Raw genomic sequence first — 17,095 nt, 5'->3', positions numbered from 1 at the left:
GTGTGTACTACACTAAAACAAACTTTTTTAAAACAATTACTGTCCCTCAATGTGAAATCGAACTGCTTTTCTTCGTCTGCGTAGGGTGACCGTGGTTTTGATGGGACTCCAGGACAGAGAGGATCTCAGGGAGAGAAAGGTGAAAGGGTGAGTTTCTAACTTTAACTCTAGCACCGTATACATACAAGTCCAAAAGTAACATCAGACTATGCACCGTACCTAACCTTCATATTCTGCATGTGCTTTCAGAGGCACAGCATAAATCATCCTCTCAACCACATGAAACCTTGAGGTGTGTATTTAACAGTCTCGTTGCTTCATTCAGGGTTCGCCTGGTATACCTGGCCCTCCTGGTCCCAGTGGAGCACAGGGGCCCCCTGGCAATCCTGGCCCTCTAGGACCAATTGGTGCTAAAGGCCCTGAGGGGCTTCAAGGACAGAAGGTGACAATACTTTGGCTCGATGATGGCTAATTCTGTACTGTGGTCACATGTTTTATCTATGAGGGAGAGGGTCTATTTAAGGGAAGATAAAATTGGATATAGTCACATTTCAACAATCGCTTGTTTTACTGGCGAATGGGTGCAGCATCACTGACTGACAATGACTGTGCACAGATTTGATGGTGATCTAGCAAAGAAAAATACAATAGAAGCAAAGGAAAATATGAATCACATCACTGAATGCAAAAATAGCAGCAGTCAAAGGTGTGTGAGCGATATAGTTGGCAACAAGACAAAACTTTTGTTTTTGACGTAAAAGAGTGATGTAAGGCTGATATAAAAAGAATACAGTCTTTTAGTTTTTCTCCTTAGTTTGGTCTGCTCTTTCTTCTTCACCTGACTGGTAGTTTTGTTTGATTACTGTGCTTGCTTGCTTCATCATGATTGACAGTTTGATGGGTCCTGCGTTTGACTGGCTTGTCTGCTCCATCACCAGGTAAATAAAGAAAGCTGGTGACAGGAGAGCAGGACCTTATCGAGTCTTTCTAACAAATGCACCTTTTTTCAGGCACACTCTTGATTCAGCTTATTTCCATTATTTTTATTTTTTTCATTTTTTAAAAATTCTATTATATTTTACTTTGGTACAAAATTCAAAGAAGGCAGAGCATTTGATCTACTTATACAGTGGGATGAAAAAACTATAAACTCAGACAACAACAGTTAATTTATAATAATACAATATATAAGAGAAATACTGTATAAGGATAAAAAGGAAGAAAAGAAAAAAATACAGCATGTACAGGCTGGCCACCTGTCCAGAGATGATGCGTGCATGGGACATTGTTATTGTGTGATAAGTTTATACTCAATCTTTTATTGTTTTAACTTCATCTGCTTGTACTTGTAATGTATCAGGGAGAAAGAGGGCCAATTGGTCCTGCCATGATTGGTCCACGCGGTATCCCAGGTATCCCAGGAGAGAGAGGAGAGCAGGTTAGTGTCACACTAGTCTCCTTCTGTGTGTTGTTGTTGTTGTTGTTGTTGTTGTTGTTTTTTTTTGTAACTGTCTTGGAAAGGGAACTTCTTGCTGAGGGCAGGAAAAATCTTTGACACCTAACAAAACATCTGAGAATAATCACCCAGCTCTGAATTACTCATTGCACATCAGTATTGCACATTTCGCAATGTACCAAATGCAGCCAATATTTTCAGGGAGGCCAAATTCTCTTGCTCCCATGAGCCCCTCAGCGACAGGCTTCATCATTTTGACAGTTAAATTTGTATGCACCAAACAGGTTATTTAAAATGACAACCACGTATTATTAGAGCTGTGTTAGGTGAATTTTAGGACTTCATAGGAACCCCGTACAAGACACAGGACATCAAGACTGACAAACAAAGTATATTAGATTTTTTAATGTGTTTGCATAAGTCACTATTGCTGATTTAACCTTTCACTTTGACTTTGCATTTAGTTCACATGCTGCACCTGGTCTCAGTCTAATGAATTAATGTGCTGCAAGCCTCTCTGTGGGTCGTTTGGTCCTAATACCTGTCCATGTTGCAGGGAGAAGTGGGCCCAGATGGAGCCAAGGGAGACAGAGGAGAGCCAGGCATGACGGTCAGTGGTTGATCCTTACCACAGGGCTCAAATCTGAAGACACTGACACCAAACAGCACACACATACAGTTGATATTGGGATCGTGTTTATAAGTTTGTCTCCCCTTTTTATTTTGAATTCAGGAGGATGAGATCAGAGAGTATGTTCGCTCAGAGATGAGTCAGCACTGTGGTGAGTCTTTCATGCAGCCTGCATTGCTAATTTATGACAGTATTGTCCCCAAGTTGAACTTTGGATGGTAATCACAGCATGAGTCACAGCCTCAGCTAAACTTGATGAAGTGTAATTCAAAAATTCAAAAGCTGTAGAGGGCTACAGCAATGCTATGACTCTTAAAACTGACCTTTATTATTCCCTCTCTCTCTCTGCTTCCTTCCTGTCCATCTGTCTGATCCTCAGCGTGTGGAGGTAAGTGAGCCGTTCAACTGCGGCAGTAGAGAGAAAGGTGGACAGAAGGGCTGTGATTTAGCATGCAGTATACTATACCACATATGCTGCTGCAGAGTGAGAGCAGTCAGTCTCATTTATTATGTTTTTTTGAAAAGATTTAGCAGTTACATTCAGTTTAAATACAGAAAAATTCATGCTCATTTATAATCAGGCCCACAAAAGAATGTAGTATAATTCATGTTTATTGGCATTTGTTTGAACAGCATAGCACAACAGTGTAAAATGCACTGTTTTTTTTTCAGTTAAATCTTGAATAATATTAATATGATTTTGTGATATCCCTAATTCTGACACTTTGTGTTGCTTCATATGACTTTTGCAAGTTATCATCATGTCTTAGTCTTTAAACACAAGTCAAATTCAATTCATTTATGAGTAATTTTGTAGTAGATCTTTTAGATTCATTTTCATTTGTTAGATGCAATGGTCTGACTAAGACAGTGGCCTCTTATTAAAGGACATGTTGTATATAAATCTTAGACTAACTAACAGGATTGATTTAATTACATTTATTCACATAAAAAAATATGGAATACATTTAAGTAAATGTATGGGAAGAAAATAAAGGAGAACCTCAAAATGGAAGTGGAACAGAAGTTTTAAAAAGTGTGTTTGTTGTCGAAGCTGTAAATCAATGCAAGACCACATCAGTGTTATGAAGCAGCAGTTGCAGTAGCATGAGATAAGTGATGGTGAGGCAGGCACTTAATAAATATGCAGCGTTACCAAGAATGAGGCCAAAACAAACATTTCACCCATGTTTTATTTATTTATTATTACCCAAGAAATAGCTACATGTTTCAAAGTGAACAACTCTGTAATGATTTGAATCTGCAGGCTTTAGTTGAATCAGTGCTGATTTGACTTGGACTCAAGTCAAAAAAAGTTTGACTCGAGTGCGACACAAGTTCGTATAGCAGCGACTTGAGTCCTTAAAGGATTACAACCAGTTCTTGGAAGAGTACCTTATGGTGCCTAGTCTTGCAAAAACATGGTAAATCCTTTTAGTTGGTGTGTATGTTGGAACGGTGGAATGATTATTTGTGGTGCTTTGGGGCTGTTGTTACCTCATGTGTCTAATGGTTTTACTACCAGAATGTTCTGTCGTTCCTCTTTTTCATCATTATTCCTCTCTGGCCATCATTATTCCTCTCTGGTCTCACTTACCTGGTCCCTCTTGCTCCCTGAATCCTGTCTCTGTTCTCTCGGTGTCTCTTCCTGTCCTATCTGGCTCTCTCAGGTTCAGGCCTGGATATTCGCAGGGGTCTGCCTGCACCAGAGCAACAAGTGGACCTGAAGGGTGAGGAGGGTGAGTGTGTCCGTCTGTCATTCTGCCTGCCGACCACGGTCTATTTTTCTGTCTGTGTGTCCGTCCCTAACAACAAACAGGATTAAGTGGGTGGTGCTATGTCTGGAGACCTCTGAATATCGGGTGGTTTTCTCATCAAGAAAACAGAGGACTCCATCTGTGTTTTATGAGTGCGACTGATGCTCTCTATATTCTACACCTCTGATTATATCCAGACAAATATTACTGGCTCTAATTAACTGACAGTTCTGTACTTGTACTAATGTTAACATGGTTGAGAGCTCCCAGAAGCTGGGAGGTTGGCAGGGTGAGGTGAAGGATCTTTGACCTGTGTGCCACTTTTCCTCTTTCAGGCCGTGAGCTGCGTGTGGTGGTAAACACCAACGACCCGGACTACGAGCACATTTACTCCATCGAGGCCTACGACGACCCCTTGGATGAACTGCTCTACTTCACTCCTTCTGCCAATCAGAGTGACGGTACTGTGTGTTTCATACTATGTGTAATGCTATCGTGTAGTTAAGTAACACTTTCCAACATGATGAGCACCATCTAAGTCAACCTGGTCTCACAAATGTTTGTGAAATGAGAATATTGCCCACATGTGTTCCCAAAATAAAAGTTTAGGTAGGTTAGGTACCCTGTGGAGTTTTTGAAACCAAACAAACAAAGCGGGTTTACATTCAGTGTTCCTCAACAAAATTCTTTGTGTGTATCCTAAAGGGTCAGATTATGCTTAAGCAGAAATAGCTCATAACACATGTTGTCTAACCATGTCAAACTGGCTATTAAAAACTCCACAAGGTACCTTTAATCAAACATTAAAAGTTTGGTTGTGTGGTTGGGGCACTTTATTCCAGTTCCCAAATATTTCCATCAAGTTTGAGCTAGCATGCCAGTATCCTAACCTTAAGAAAACATTTCAGCCTGTGTATTTCACTCAAATTGAAAACATGACTGTCTAGTATGACACTGTGCCAATAATCAAAAATCACAATGGACAAAAATATGAGAAGAATCAGGTTGGCAAATACTAGGACTTTCCCTTTAACTAAATATTTTTAGTCACCCTACAATGACCCTTACTTTAACCAAACTCATTTATTTGCTATCAACTTATCTGTGTCATGTGGTAAACAGAAGATGGCATGTTATATTTAATTGGGTGTATTCAATTGGACCATAATCCAATTTGTTCTGGGGGCGTGTGTCTCTCATTAAGTGTCTGCATTGCACATTTCACTGCATTTGCTTGTTTCAGAACATTATGAGACTGTGTTGGCTTCACACATTTCTCACACAGCCTGCTACAAGCACACATCATCCTGAGTCTGTGACCTGTCATCTTGATAATGTAGATTGTTTACCCTGTTATTACAATAATGTCTTTTTTTCTATTTCTACTGAATGTGTCCATACTGTTTGCTGTGTGTATGTGTGTGTGTATCTGTGCGTGCGTGTGTCAACAGGTGAGGCTGTCGACAAGGAATCAGAGAAAACAGTCAAAGTTGAACCAAACAAATCAGCCAGTGCTAACATTCAGAAAACAGCAACAGGTGGTGATCAGAAATCAGTCAAACCTCTGAAGGCAGTCAAGCCCAGATCAGTCAGGTCCCTGAAGACAGTCAAAGGGGAAGGTAAACCTGATCATGTGCTGTTGTCCTGGTTTGGGATTTATTGAGGGTTAACTCTGCCATCCTGCCTGCCTGGTGTCTGGCCTGCTCTGTATGTCTCAGGCTGTTAATTTAGAGGCATATACACCTCCAGTAAAATAAAAAGAAAAAAAGAATATATCACTGACAATGTATTTTCCTTCGCATTAAAGATATGTAAAATTACTAAAATGAACAGGTTGGTTTTGATTGACTTCAGTCTCAGTGGTCATGAGTGCATGTTTTGGGTCCTTTGCTGGTACTTGCTGCTGCTCCTTTTTGCCTGGCCTTTTGTCATTGTGCATGCCTCCTTGTGTCTATGTGTGCACACTCTTCATGTATGTGTGTCTGTGTGTGTTCTGCAGCTCCAGCAGCCCTGTGCCAGCTGCCCTTGGAGGAAGGGAGCTGTGGACGATACACTTTGCGCTGGTACTTTAATAGTCAGGCTCAGGCCTGCAGGCCCTTCATTTACAGCGGCTGTGAAGGAAACGAAAACCGCTTCGTCCTGCTGGAAGAGTGTGAGGAGGTCTGCCTTGGGAAGGCCAAAGGTATGCAAACACACACACTAGTTTATGTCAGGTATTGAATGCATTCGGCCTAACAAATGATCTGTTGTGCAGGTCCTCGTCCCATGAAGACACCACGGTGATTGTGGCCAATTCTTCCACAGCAATGGGAATGTTTGCCTTTACAGTATCTAGCTTTTATAGATAATTATTTTGTCAAATGTCAGTGGTTAAGATTTGTTTTTGTTTATTTATTGTTTCTTTGAACCCAACCAAACTTTACCCTGGGTTGAGAGGGGATACCAGAGTGCCTCAGATTATGTTCTCAAAATAATGCAAAGAAAGAAAAAGTAGTGTGTATTAGGTTAAAAAAAACATTTTTTTTTTTTTTAGTTTAGAGTAAAACAAACATTTTTAACATTTGCACACCGAAGAAGAGTGTTGAGGTACTTGCTTTTGTTGGCTTCATATTGCACAAAGATTATAAGGCTAATGTCTGCATACAGATGTGGAGAGGACAAATTGACTGACTCACCTTGCAGTTTAATGCAATATTCATTAAGTAAATACCAGTTTGGTAAAGCTCGTAGTGTTTCAGTAACTCAGTGCTCATTTTTGAGGTTGTAGTTTGTAGTGTTGCTCAGACATTACAGGTGTTTACATGGTGCCAGTTCTCACTGATTATCTGAACATGAGTTCAGTCTGAATGATTAGAGAAAACAAAGAAATTCATCACTGGTTGGAAGTGACGTTTAAATCTTTTACAACAAAGGAATATTTTGAAAATAAAAACACTCTTTTCACACTTTTCTGCCTGCTTAGGTTAAGCCAAATATGATCCTTTGGAAAGAGGCACTATTCTGTCCTCCATTGTTTGGTATTTACAGGCACTATGAAGGTTTCTTGTGTTTGGTTTATGTCCTAATGGTTTGAGTCTGATGCAACATCGATACAAGCTTCAGCGATCTAGGCCGTTTCAACCCCTGTGCTGCTTCTTGCCTTAAAGATCACACATAAAAATGGTGATGATCAGACCTCTATTAAAGCTGACACATACTGATAATTGAAATTCAACTCACTGTGACTCATTTGTGTAGCTGTCTTTGTAAGTTGTTGCCTGAATGGTAATGTGTCTGAAAAGTAATGTAAGTCTAAAATAATAATAATGACAATTAAACACATGAAAGCTGCATGAGCAAAGAGGAACACAAGTAGACACTTGGCAATACTAAATGAAATACATCTAACAGGACATCTTGTGAAATGACAAGACAAACTACACCCTTTATGAACTTACCAAACTGGTATCTACCTAAAAGGATGTTGCGTAACAAGGTGTTTTTGTTATTTTTGCTCACTCCTTGTAGCTAAGTGGGCTGAGTTGTGGGTTCAGGAGGTATTTTCCTTACTGTAATGTTCCTCAACAAAGAAACACAGGTCACCTAGTTAACAGCAATATTTTAGCTTCAAAATTGTTTGTAAGAAATGTCTTTTCAGTCAGTTTGGTCAGCAAATGGCTCTAAAAACTTGAGTATTTAGTAGAAACCTCTGTAGCTATTCCTTCCTGTGGAGAAAACAAAACCCAGAGGGACAAATGAGAGCTTCAGTAAAGAACAAAAAACTGCACCATAAATAATGAATTCATAGGTTCTATGATTGGCTGGTTTCTTGCTGCAGTTCTTATTTTGAGAGTTGAAATTAACTTCTCTCCCAAAGTTTTTATGTATACAGGCTTCTATATTTTGACTTTTCATGAAATAAGCTGATTTTTTTCAGCACAAATACAATTAATAATGCAATTAGATGATTCCCATGCCTTGAGAGTGCTCAAACTATAAGTCACATTAAGTTATCTATACAGAAACTTTTACTTCCAGAACCTCAGATGCCTGAAATAACCTCTCTCACCTCTCTCACCTCCACCCAGTTATAATTATGCAAGCACAAATATATTGGGTTATTATTATGGATATAATATTCATCATCATCATCATCATTTGTATCAAATATGAAGAATCAAGCACAATATTCTTCCAGTGTTTGTACATAATTATGTTTTTATTATCTGGGGGAAGTTGTGTATCTGATCATGACTGCATGTTTACCTGCCACAGAAAAGGTGCTATTTTTAAAGGTATTTTTTATACTGTTTATTGAAGATAATAGCTTGTATTTTTGTGTGGTACAAAACATTTTATTTTTGTGGTATCATGGAATATTTTAATAAGCATTTCTGATAAACCAAATGTTTGAGTAAAACAAAGTTGTTGTATTCTCTCATTTCAGCTATGAATTGTTAGCATACACTGTTAGCACTACACTACACTACACAGACAGTCTGACAACTAAAATCAAATGATGAGGTCTCAGTTTGATTTGAATAATGTTAGTGTTCATGTGCACACACGAATGGAATATTTCCAATCATGGAAATTCATTACATAATTTTTTCAAAGGAGAGGTTAATGGAGAAGATGAGGAGATAAGAATTTATCAAGTGTGTAAGCGTGAATGTGTGTGACTGATCTACATGTTCTAATTTCATCAGCAGATTTTATTAATGAGAGGATTTTCTGCTTGTTGGCCACGACTCCTCCTCCTTCAGTTTTTCCATGCTCTCTGCCCTCGGTTGATTTCCCCTGATGGGAGACACACTGACTCCATACCCACTTCATCACATCTCAACAGGCCTCACACTGCTTCGTTGACACAGCGTCCTCTTCCACTACCTGACTTAATTTCAAAAGTTATCCCAGTCAGCACCTTATCATGCTTGTAGACTTGTATGTGTTGGCAGAGCCTGTGTGACAGCTTTAACAAATTATGCACACTGTGGCAAAGACAAGATCATGACACACCAGCAGCGACTGTGGATGTAAAGATAAATAGGTGGAGAAGGTGACGGACAAAGACAGGCCATTGTGCAAACTGCTGCAGTGTCACACTAAGCTGCTGAATGTTCATGTGTGAAATACTGTTGGTGTTTCATTTAGAGGCTGCTATTGTTAAATATTCAGGTTTTCTGTGTTGAATTTATTTGAAGAATGGTGTCAGAGTTAATCTGCAACCATAAAGGCTAACTTTTCCAATTATCCTGTATGTGAATGTACAGCATCCAGTTTTTTGGGGAAGATTTTCCACAAGATTTTAGAACCTAGCTGCAGGGATTTGCTCCTATTCAGCCACAAGAGCATCAGTGAGGTGGGGCCCTGATGGTGGCTGATATGGCCAATTTTACTTTTATTAATACTACAGTATAAAAACAATTCATTAACAAGTAACAACAAAATTAAAGTATCACAAATAAAAGCACTCATTATCCAAAATGAGCCATTTCAAAGTGTTATATTCTTCTGTATTGAGTTAGGTAGCTCAGTCGATAATAACATATATTTTTGAGGCTGGTCGTATATTTTTTGGTTAATTTTTTGTAAGTAGTATCTACAGCTGCCAGATAAATGTGGTGGAATAAAATAGTTAATTTGACTGTTTATTTTCCTCTGAAATGTAGTGTGGTGCAATATTAAGTAGCATAGAAAAGTGGAAACTGTTGGCCCCATGCTGTATTTGCAGCTAGGAAATAAAAATACCATTAAACAAGATCAGTTGATATTTAAACTTTAAAATGGATTCTGTAACATAAGACTGTGTGCATCAGAAAACCTAACAACATAAGAGCTGTGTAATTGTCTCACGTTAATTGTTGGAGGATCAAGTGTTCGAAAACACTTTCAAAGCATCAGCACTCTGTGATACCACAGCTGCTCTCTCTTAGTAACAGTCACCTGTGCTGAGCCTGAAGCTCTGAAGCTTCATCATCCAGGCTGAATTATGTAATGAACTGTTTTTATGACTCAAACAGCTCATAAAACTGATATGACCCACACTTTACGCTGATTTCTCACATAACATGGAAATATATTCCACTTGTGTCTAACATACATATGTATGAATTTACATATGTTTCTCACACTCTGTGCTGCCTGCTTTACCCTCAGTCTGCTCCTCTAGTCTGTTACGTGTATGTTTTGCTGTGTGTGTGTGTGTGTGCGCGCATGTGTATTTCATCATGATTCGTGTGTTAGAGATACATTTCACATCCTAAAAATAGCACTGATTTCAGTAGCCGTAACCAAGTCAGCTTTATACAAGGCACCAAAGCCTTTAGAGTGGACCTGCAAGTCTTTGAAAGGACACGTGAGGACAGTAACTGTGTGTGTGTGTGTGTGTGTGTATGTGGGGGGGCTTGTATATAAAGGACTGAGTGCGCACTTAGGTCTCTGTGAGACAAGGGGAGCTTTAATAACCTTTACTAATTCGATATTCAGTCTGCTACATCTGGGGCTCCTAAGGGCTCCCTCTCTCTAAACACACAGACGCATAGACATACTCTGGTTTCGTGACTCAAGGTTGTCCTTCACAGACCTATGCTAATGTGTGTGTGAGAGAGTGTTGGATACAACTGAATTGTAATTTAATATGAACTAAGTGCCTGCTTCACTGCATTCATTCACTGAACTCTACTGCTGGCAGAAAAGTTCATCTCAGGATAGATTATTGAGATTAGTTATTGAGATTATGAGCATTTTGCATACAAAATAAGAGGCATTTTCAAAGTGGTTTAAATCAGAATTTTTCAAAAATGGAGATATGAGGTTATATTGTTCTTCCTATAAAAGTGAAAATACTGCAAGATATAGCCCTTTAAATGAAGTACAGTAAGGATTAAACCCCCCCATTTTTATCCATGACCTTTCAAGGGTATTTCTGAGCCTCCATGAGCCTTTCTGCTGCTTAGCAGTGGGTCTTGTGGAGGACAGTCATGAACATGTTGTGAGCACAATGGTGGCTCCCTCTGTCTGTGTGAGCCAGAACTGCTCCTTGGATGTGGAGTATGCAGAAACACGTTTAGGAGTTGTTCATTTTTCCTCCTCAGTGACCTTGACTGTTTAAAGCCCCAGGGTCTTATGGTTGGCAGAGAGCTGGATCGGTAGAACCTCGCCAAGAGAGAGGAGCAAGCCAAAGTCTCTCTCTCTCTCTCTCCTCTCTCCGTCACTCCTCTCACTCTCACTCTTGCTCTTTTTTTTTCCTGCCACCCACTTCCCGCCGCAAGTACAAAGGCTGTTGCTATAGCAATGAAACATGCTAGAAATGTGCTCAATCTCACTTTTACCCTCTCAGCCATATTAGCATATGATCCGTATCACTTGCTTGCACATATTGCTCATCAAGCAAAACACAGAAACTATTTGTGTGTGGGACTTGGTCCTGCTGAGGTATATATACACACTTGCTCATCTATATGTGTGTGTGTATCAGGGCAAAAAAAAGCATTGCAGGATTACAGTAAAGCTCGGGTGTGCTGTTCACAGCAGATTCACCTGACGCTTTGACCCCATGTTTTATCTATTTCATCTCCAGGAGTTTGTGAGTGTTGACAGGGCATCGGAAGTTCTTTCCGTCCTGTAAGTCTTTCACTTGAGTACTCAAAGTTGTGCTGGTCTAAGCATTTATTCAGTCTATTGATCTGAGCATTTGGGTTAACCTCTCTGCGCTTCTGGCTGTACTGAGCACTTTCACACAAAGTAGTTTCAATTAGAAACGGGTATTGCACACCATCCCGTCCCTGCATTCTTCATATTTTACTGACTTTAAGTGCAGATCTTTACACATTCATCTTAATAGACCTTTGAAAATGCTAAATGAAAGTCAGAGAGGCTTTAGTTGTACATCAGCTGTGTCTAATTCTTGAGATTTTGCATGGATCTCCTCTTCTCCTGTCCAACTCTACCATACACTCTCAGAGAGCAGTGAAGGTGTTGTTTGCTTTGTTTAATTTTTCCTCCAGCAGTTGAGTCAGCTATTAGCATATTCTCTTTATTACAGCAGTGATGAGTGCGGGCCACCTGAGTGTCACAATGCCTCAGCATTATTAAAAGGCTCTCATGGGATATCTCAGGCACATAAGCCTAAATTAGCATATGCCATTTCTCATCTCTGTCTGCTGTCATTCAGCAGCCCATGCTCTATTTCAATTTATGCTCGAACTACTGATGCCCTGAGTTTTTTTTTTTTTTTCGTTTCTCAGCTCTCCCAATCCATTACTCTCTCCCCTCCCATCTTTTGCCACTCTCCAATCTTTCTCCCCTCCAGCGATCCACTTCCCTCTCTCGAACTGTAAGCAAATCTGTAATCTGTAATTTTGCAGCTGACTAGGAAGCAGAGAGTGGTGGAAATTGTTAGTTACTAGAGGAGAGGGGAACATGGCAGTAAGATAGGATCCTGTAAGGCACTTCCTGCTCATTGGAATCGGCGCAACACCTAAACGTGTCCCTGATAACGTGGTGTGACGTGGCGGCAAGATGGGCCTGGGTATCTATGGTTTGTCCCTGCAGTGTGAGGCCCCCTGATGATAAGTTTTCATATGGCTGCCATTTCAGTCACAGACACCAACATCAACAAATTAACCACGCATAGTACAGAGTTAGAGTTTGTCAGAAAAGATTCTGTCCTTTGAGGAAGCTCTTAGAGAATTACAGCAGTAAACTGCAGCAGCCACACAACTGCTAACAGTGACAGTTACCTGCTGAAAGAGAGCATCTGCAAGTTGTATCATGTACTTTACATCATATAGCCTCATGTGGCTGCTAGCATCACTGTAAACTGTTATTCTGTGTTTCACATTTATGATACTCTAAACTTCATAAGCCTTACCTTCCTCAGTTTGTTTGTGTTAGCAGCAATGTCACCCTGCTCTCTCAGAGATGGTGCACTGTGGAGTGCAGTCTGTTGACCTCTGATCCCACTTAGCCAACAGCCCTGAGTTGCCAGACATCCTCGCCAGTGAGATGCTGCTGCAGCTTTCAGCTCACATTTCAGTTTTGATTTTGGATAAGTAAAGCTCATCCTCAGATTTTCATTCCACCTCTCTTATCCATTTGTGGTAATGGCTTTGAAGCGATACCATCTTCAATTTAACTATTCATTCCCTTAATGACTTAAATTGTGCTGTTGCTCCAGACCCAGGGGATCATTACCTGAATGACTTTTCTGGTCTAGGCTCCCTAACCGACTTCATGTGACCACTACAGCTTCCCTAAGTAATTGACTATTGATTCATTAAAATGTGTCTAAAGTCAGGCTTCCTTTAATTGAAATTTGCCATGTTACAATGACTCAACTTTGAAACACAGGGAGGAGGGGATGACACTGATACAGAGAATTTGTCACTTAGTGGAGATGGAAGAAGATGGCAAGGTGAGATCAGATTATTTCCTCCTTGTCTCTGTAGATGGATGTATGGAAGCTGTCTGTGAGGATGTATCAGTTTGGATTACTGGGCTCCAGGGCTCCATCTCTCTTATTCAGCATATTATCTCTGGCAAGCTTCAAGTAATATCTTTATTCTGAATCAAATGGCACCCTAAGGCTCTGGTATAAAAAAAGAAAAGAAAAGAAAAGAAAGGACCAATACCAATTTGTAGTAGTAGTAGTAGTAGTGGCTTGTTTGAGGATTATGACCACAAGGCTTTATCAAGTTGATGCATGCAGGTGGGGCACAGGAGGGCCTGCGCGGGAGAGAAGTCAAGTGTAGCTGAGCAGGGATGGGAGGAAGTGACAGGCTGCGCAGGAGACAGGACCGCGGATGTCAGATGCCGCGCAGGGAGAGCAGACCGCACAGGCACGGGTCAGTAAGGAAGGGGGGTGGGGTTGAAGTGACAGGTCAGTGCTCGTCTCATCTTCCATCCATCACACAGTCCCTTTGTGGTTCAATCAAACCAGAAATGTCTTGACTGATTTTGACTGCGGGAGCACAGGTGAATGCGTAGTCATGCAGACACCTGTGCCCACTTGTGCGTACCAAACAAAAATATCATCCAATCAAATGAAAAGACACATTTCTCTCTTATTGAATCCTACACATGCAGGCCAAACGTGCTATTTCTTTACTGAAGCATGTTATGTAAATTGAGGATCTGAGCATTTTCCTAATGGCCGCACTGTATGTAACTTAGAGTGAAAATGCATTTTTCAAAACCCGGCCTTTAGGGAGGCTTGATAGTCCAGAATTGTGCTGTAGCCATATTGTGTGCAGAGATAAAACTAATTTCACAGCCCATTAGACTTATTTGAACAGCGGCAGCCGGCAGACTCACAATGGGTATACAGCATTGAGAAAATTATAGTTTACAGTCGCCACAAAATACGGGCTAAAGGTGAGTGGCCAGCTGCGGTGGGTCAGACAGTCATGGTGACACAGTCAATATCAGACCTGCTGTGCATGTCCAGGGCTACTTCCTGGGTTTGTTAATAAGAGGGTAAATCAAGCTGTCAGTCTACCCTCTTCTTAGGCAGGGCACCATGAGCTTATACAAATATGCTTCAAAGGTGGCATTTAGTGAGCTGCCCTGTTTCCCCTCTGTTGTGCCAGTAAAAGGTAAATTTGTGTCACCTCATTCATAATGCAGGATTGTAATTGGCTAGACTCTGCCCTGCCAGTGCAGATCTTCTCGTCTTTTGTCTTTCTCTGCTTTTTCTCCTTCCTTCTCCCTCTCACCCTCTTTTTTCTCCTCTCTCTCTCTAGCTCTCTTTGTTTCCCTCAAACTGCAGCTGAAGGTCATTTTGTCAAGTCCCAATGGCTTCACAAAGATTGTTTTTTTTTTCCTTTCATCAGCCTCTTCTTCCTCATACAATCTCATGAATACAATTATCAGGCCACACAGTAAAATGGTTAATTTCCCCCCTCTCTTGTACCAGTGTTTTGTCAACTCCTCTGCTCATTATTTTTTTTACATGTGTTCATTGAAGCACCGCAGTCTACTTAGCTGTATCAGTTGGAATCCAGTGAATGCAAACTCTATCGTCCTTGTTGGTCTTATTGCTTCCTCTCCTCTCAGGTCTATCTGATCAATCTTGCCTCTTATGTTCAAGAGCCTTTCATTTGAGTAGGAAGCGTAGCTGAGTCAGTGGATGACACAGTGAGGCATCATGACATTTCAATTTGCACTGTCTCAGTTTTATGGGACACTCCAGCTGGCCATCTTTGTGTCCACGACTGTAATAAGGTCAACTGTAAGGATGTGTCCACAGCATGTTTCTGTTAGATTCAAGGGCATGCCCAACTGTGTCTGAATATAAATCAGTGTTTAAACATATCCCAATTACTGTATATTCTCAGTGATACATGTTGTAAATGCTTAAAATTCAGTTTTCGAGCTTTGGGAAAATAGAGGTGGTTGTTATCATCACCGACAACTCCACAGTCTTTATTGGAAGTTCTTTGCATTTTGGCCACTAAAAGCAAAATATTAATACTGAGCCCCATTTAAGATTGACTCATCCACTGAGGAGGCTCCCATAAAAAAACATACCAGAGATGGATCAGTTAGCCAGACGTTTGCTCATAAAACTAGCCAGTTAGTCTTTAAAGCACAAATCTCACCTTTGCTTGTGAGTGTTTGTTTTTTAGGTGTGGAATGGGGTCATTGTAGTCCAGTACCACTACAGTTCTCATCAACACTTCAGAGTACCAGTGGGCTTCTGGCTTCAGGGGACAGTAATGAGCCTATTACAGTTACACCACAATGTGACAAAGAAGGCACTGCACCAGAAAACTTACTTGAACGAGCAACGAAAAGGTGAGTTCCATACTAATAATACTAATTTTCAAACTGTATCTTCTGGGTTTTACAAGAGAAAAGATTTAATGTGGACTAACTCATTGGTTTTGGACATGTAGAGCTGGTTAACTGTGAAACACAGTCCAGAGTGAGGCTAGTTAATTGTGGTGAAACAACTTGGATGGATTGCTATAAAATTTTGCAACAAAAGAAGCCAAATTTGATTCGTTTTTAGCAGTGCAGGCAGTGTGGCACTAGTGTTGGCAGTGTCTGTCTACTGGTCAGTCAGCCTACTGCTTTGGTCCAGACTGCGATGCCTTGACAACTATGAAATAGACTGGCACCAAACTTTGTAAAGATATGCATGGTCCCCTGAGGATAGTGCCACCATGAAGTAAATATTTGTGGTTCAGATTCCAACATCCCAATAACTCTTAGATGGATTGCCATGAAATTGTGTACTCATGTTCATGGTCCCGAGAGTGTACATTCTGATGTCTTTGGTGATTCCCTGATTCTTCATCCAGCGCCATTATCAGGTCAAAGTTTGCACTCAGTGAAATAATGTATGTCAACAACTACTATTTGAATTGACTGTGCTGCCACCATAAGGTGACATTTATGTTTTAATATCTTGAGAAACACACTAAACTCTGCTAGCATCACCAGTTTGAACAAGTTAGCGTACCGATGTAAACATTTTGCTAAACATTTTGCTGTGCTTAAGTTCAGCCTCACAAAGCCCCTATGATGGTGATAGACTCTTAGTCTAGGTCTTTTCATCTTGCTCTTTAAATATTGTTTTGCTTTCTGAATACATTTTCTTGACCTGAATCCAAAGAGCACTCTTGTTCTTTTATCATTACCAAATGAATCAGACAACTTTCACATGTTTTGACTTGTCATGGCAGGAAAAGCACAGGTGTAACTAATCTTGTGACTGACTGGTCAGTGGGGCTAGTGCCAGGCTGGGCCCCAGGTCTTGACTTGTGTCCAGATTTACCAAAGGTTCAGCCGGGGTCTTTGATGCTGCACCAGACAGAAGGAGACACAGACCTCCTTCCTGCCAGGCCTGCTGTCAGACAGGACAGAGGGATGCACTCAATAACCCACACTGCAGAGGCTATAATAAATACACAAGCCAATGCATATAGGCACTCCAATAACTTTTTCATTTCTACATCATTCTCCAAACGTGACCACAGACTGTTTACATTCACTGTCCTGTAAGAAAAAAAAGCCACATGGAGAAAACTGATCTGATGCTTTGTTGATGCCTATAGGGCAAATCTCTCCCCAGGGATGAAACCGAGAGGTCACTGTACATTATTGGCTACAGCACAACATCATAGGATCAGGGAATCCAGTTTTGCTTTACAGACTGAAGACAAAAATGAACAAGCATCTGGTGATATTTTTTTTCCTTCTTGTGGATAATTAGACAAATGTAGACAGCCTGGGATGTTTCCAGTGCAACTACAATGAGACTTG

The 17,095-nt window shown here is 40.5% G+C and overlaps 1 protein-coding gene across 1 annotated transcript in view; it reads left to right on the top strand.

Annotated features, from left to right (window-relative positions):
• col7a1 (collagen, type VII, alpha 1) overlaps window positions 1-3,728 on the top strand; it is a 52,461-nt gene extending 48,733 nt beyond the window's left edge. The window contains 6 exon segments of the mRNA XM_051074617.1: window positions 85-147; window positions 326-442; window positions 1,361-1,438; window positions 2,013-2,066; window positions 2,190-2,238; window positions 2,467-3,728. Coding sequence (XP_050930574.1) covers window positions 85-147; window positions 326-442; window positions 1,361-1,438; window positions 2,013-2,066; window positions 2,190-2,238; window positions 2,467-2,483 — 378 coding nt within the window. The 3' untranslated portion in view covers window positions 2,484-3,728.
• Window positions 3,729-17,095: the final 13,367 nt, after the last annotated feature.

This window comes from Lates calcarifer, linkage group LG12 (genome assembly GCF_001640805.2).
Source record: "Lates calcarifer isolate ASB-BC8 linkage group LG12, TLL_Latcal_v3, whole genome shotgun sequence".
In the NCBI taxonomy this organism is placed as follows: domain Eukaryota; kingdom Metazoa; phylum Chordata; class Actinopteri; family Centropomidae; genus Lates; species Lates calcarifer.
The sequence above is the reverse complement of the archived record's forward strand: the minus strand, read 5'-3'. Positions and strand labels throughout refer to the sequence as shown.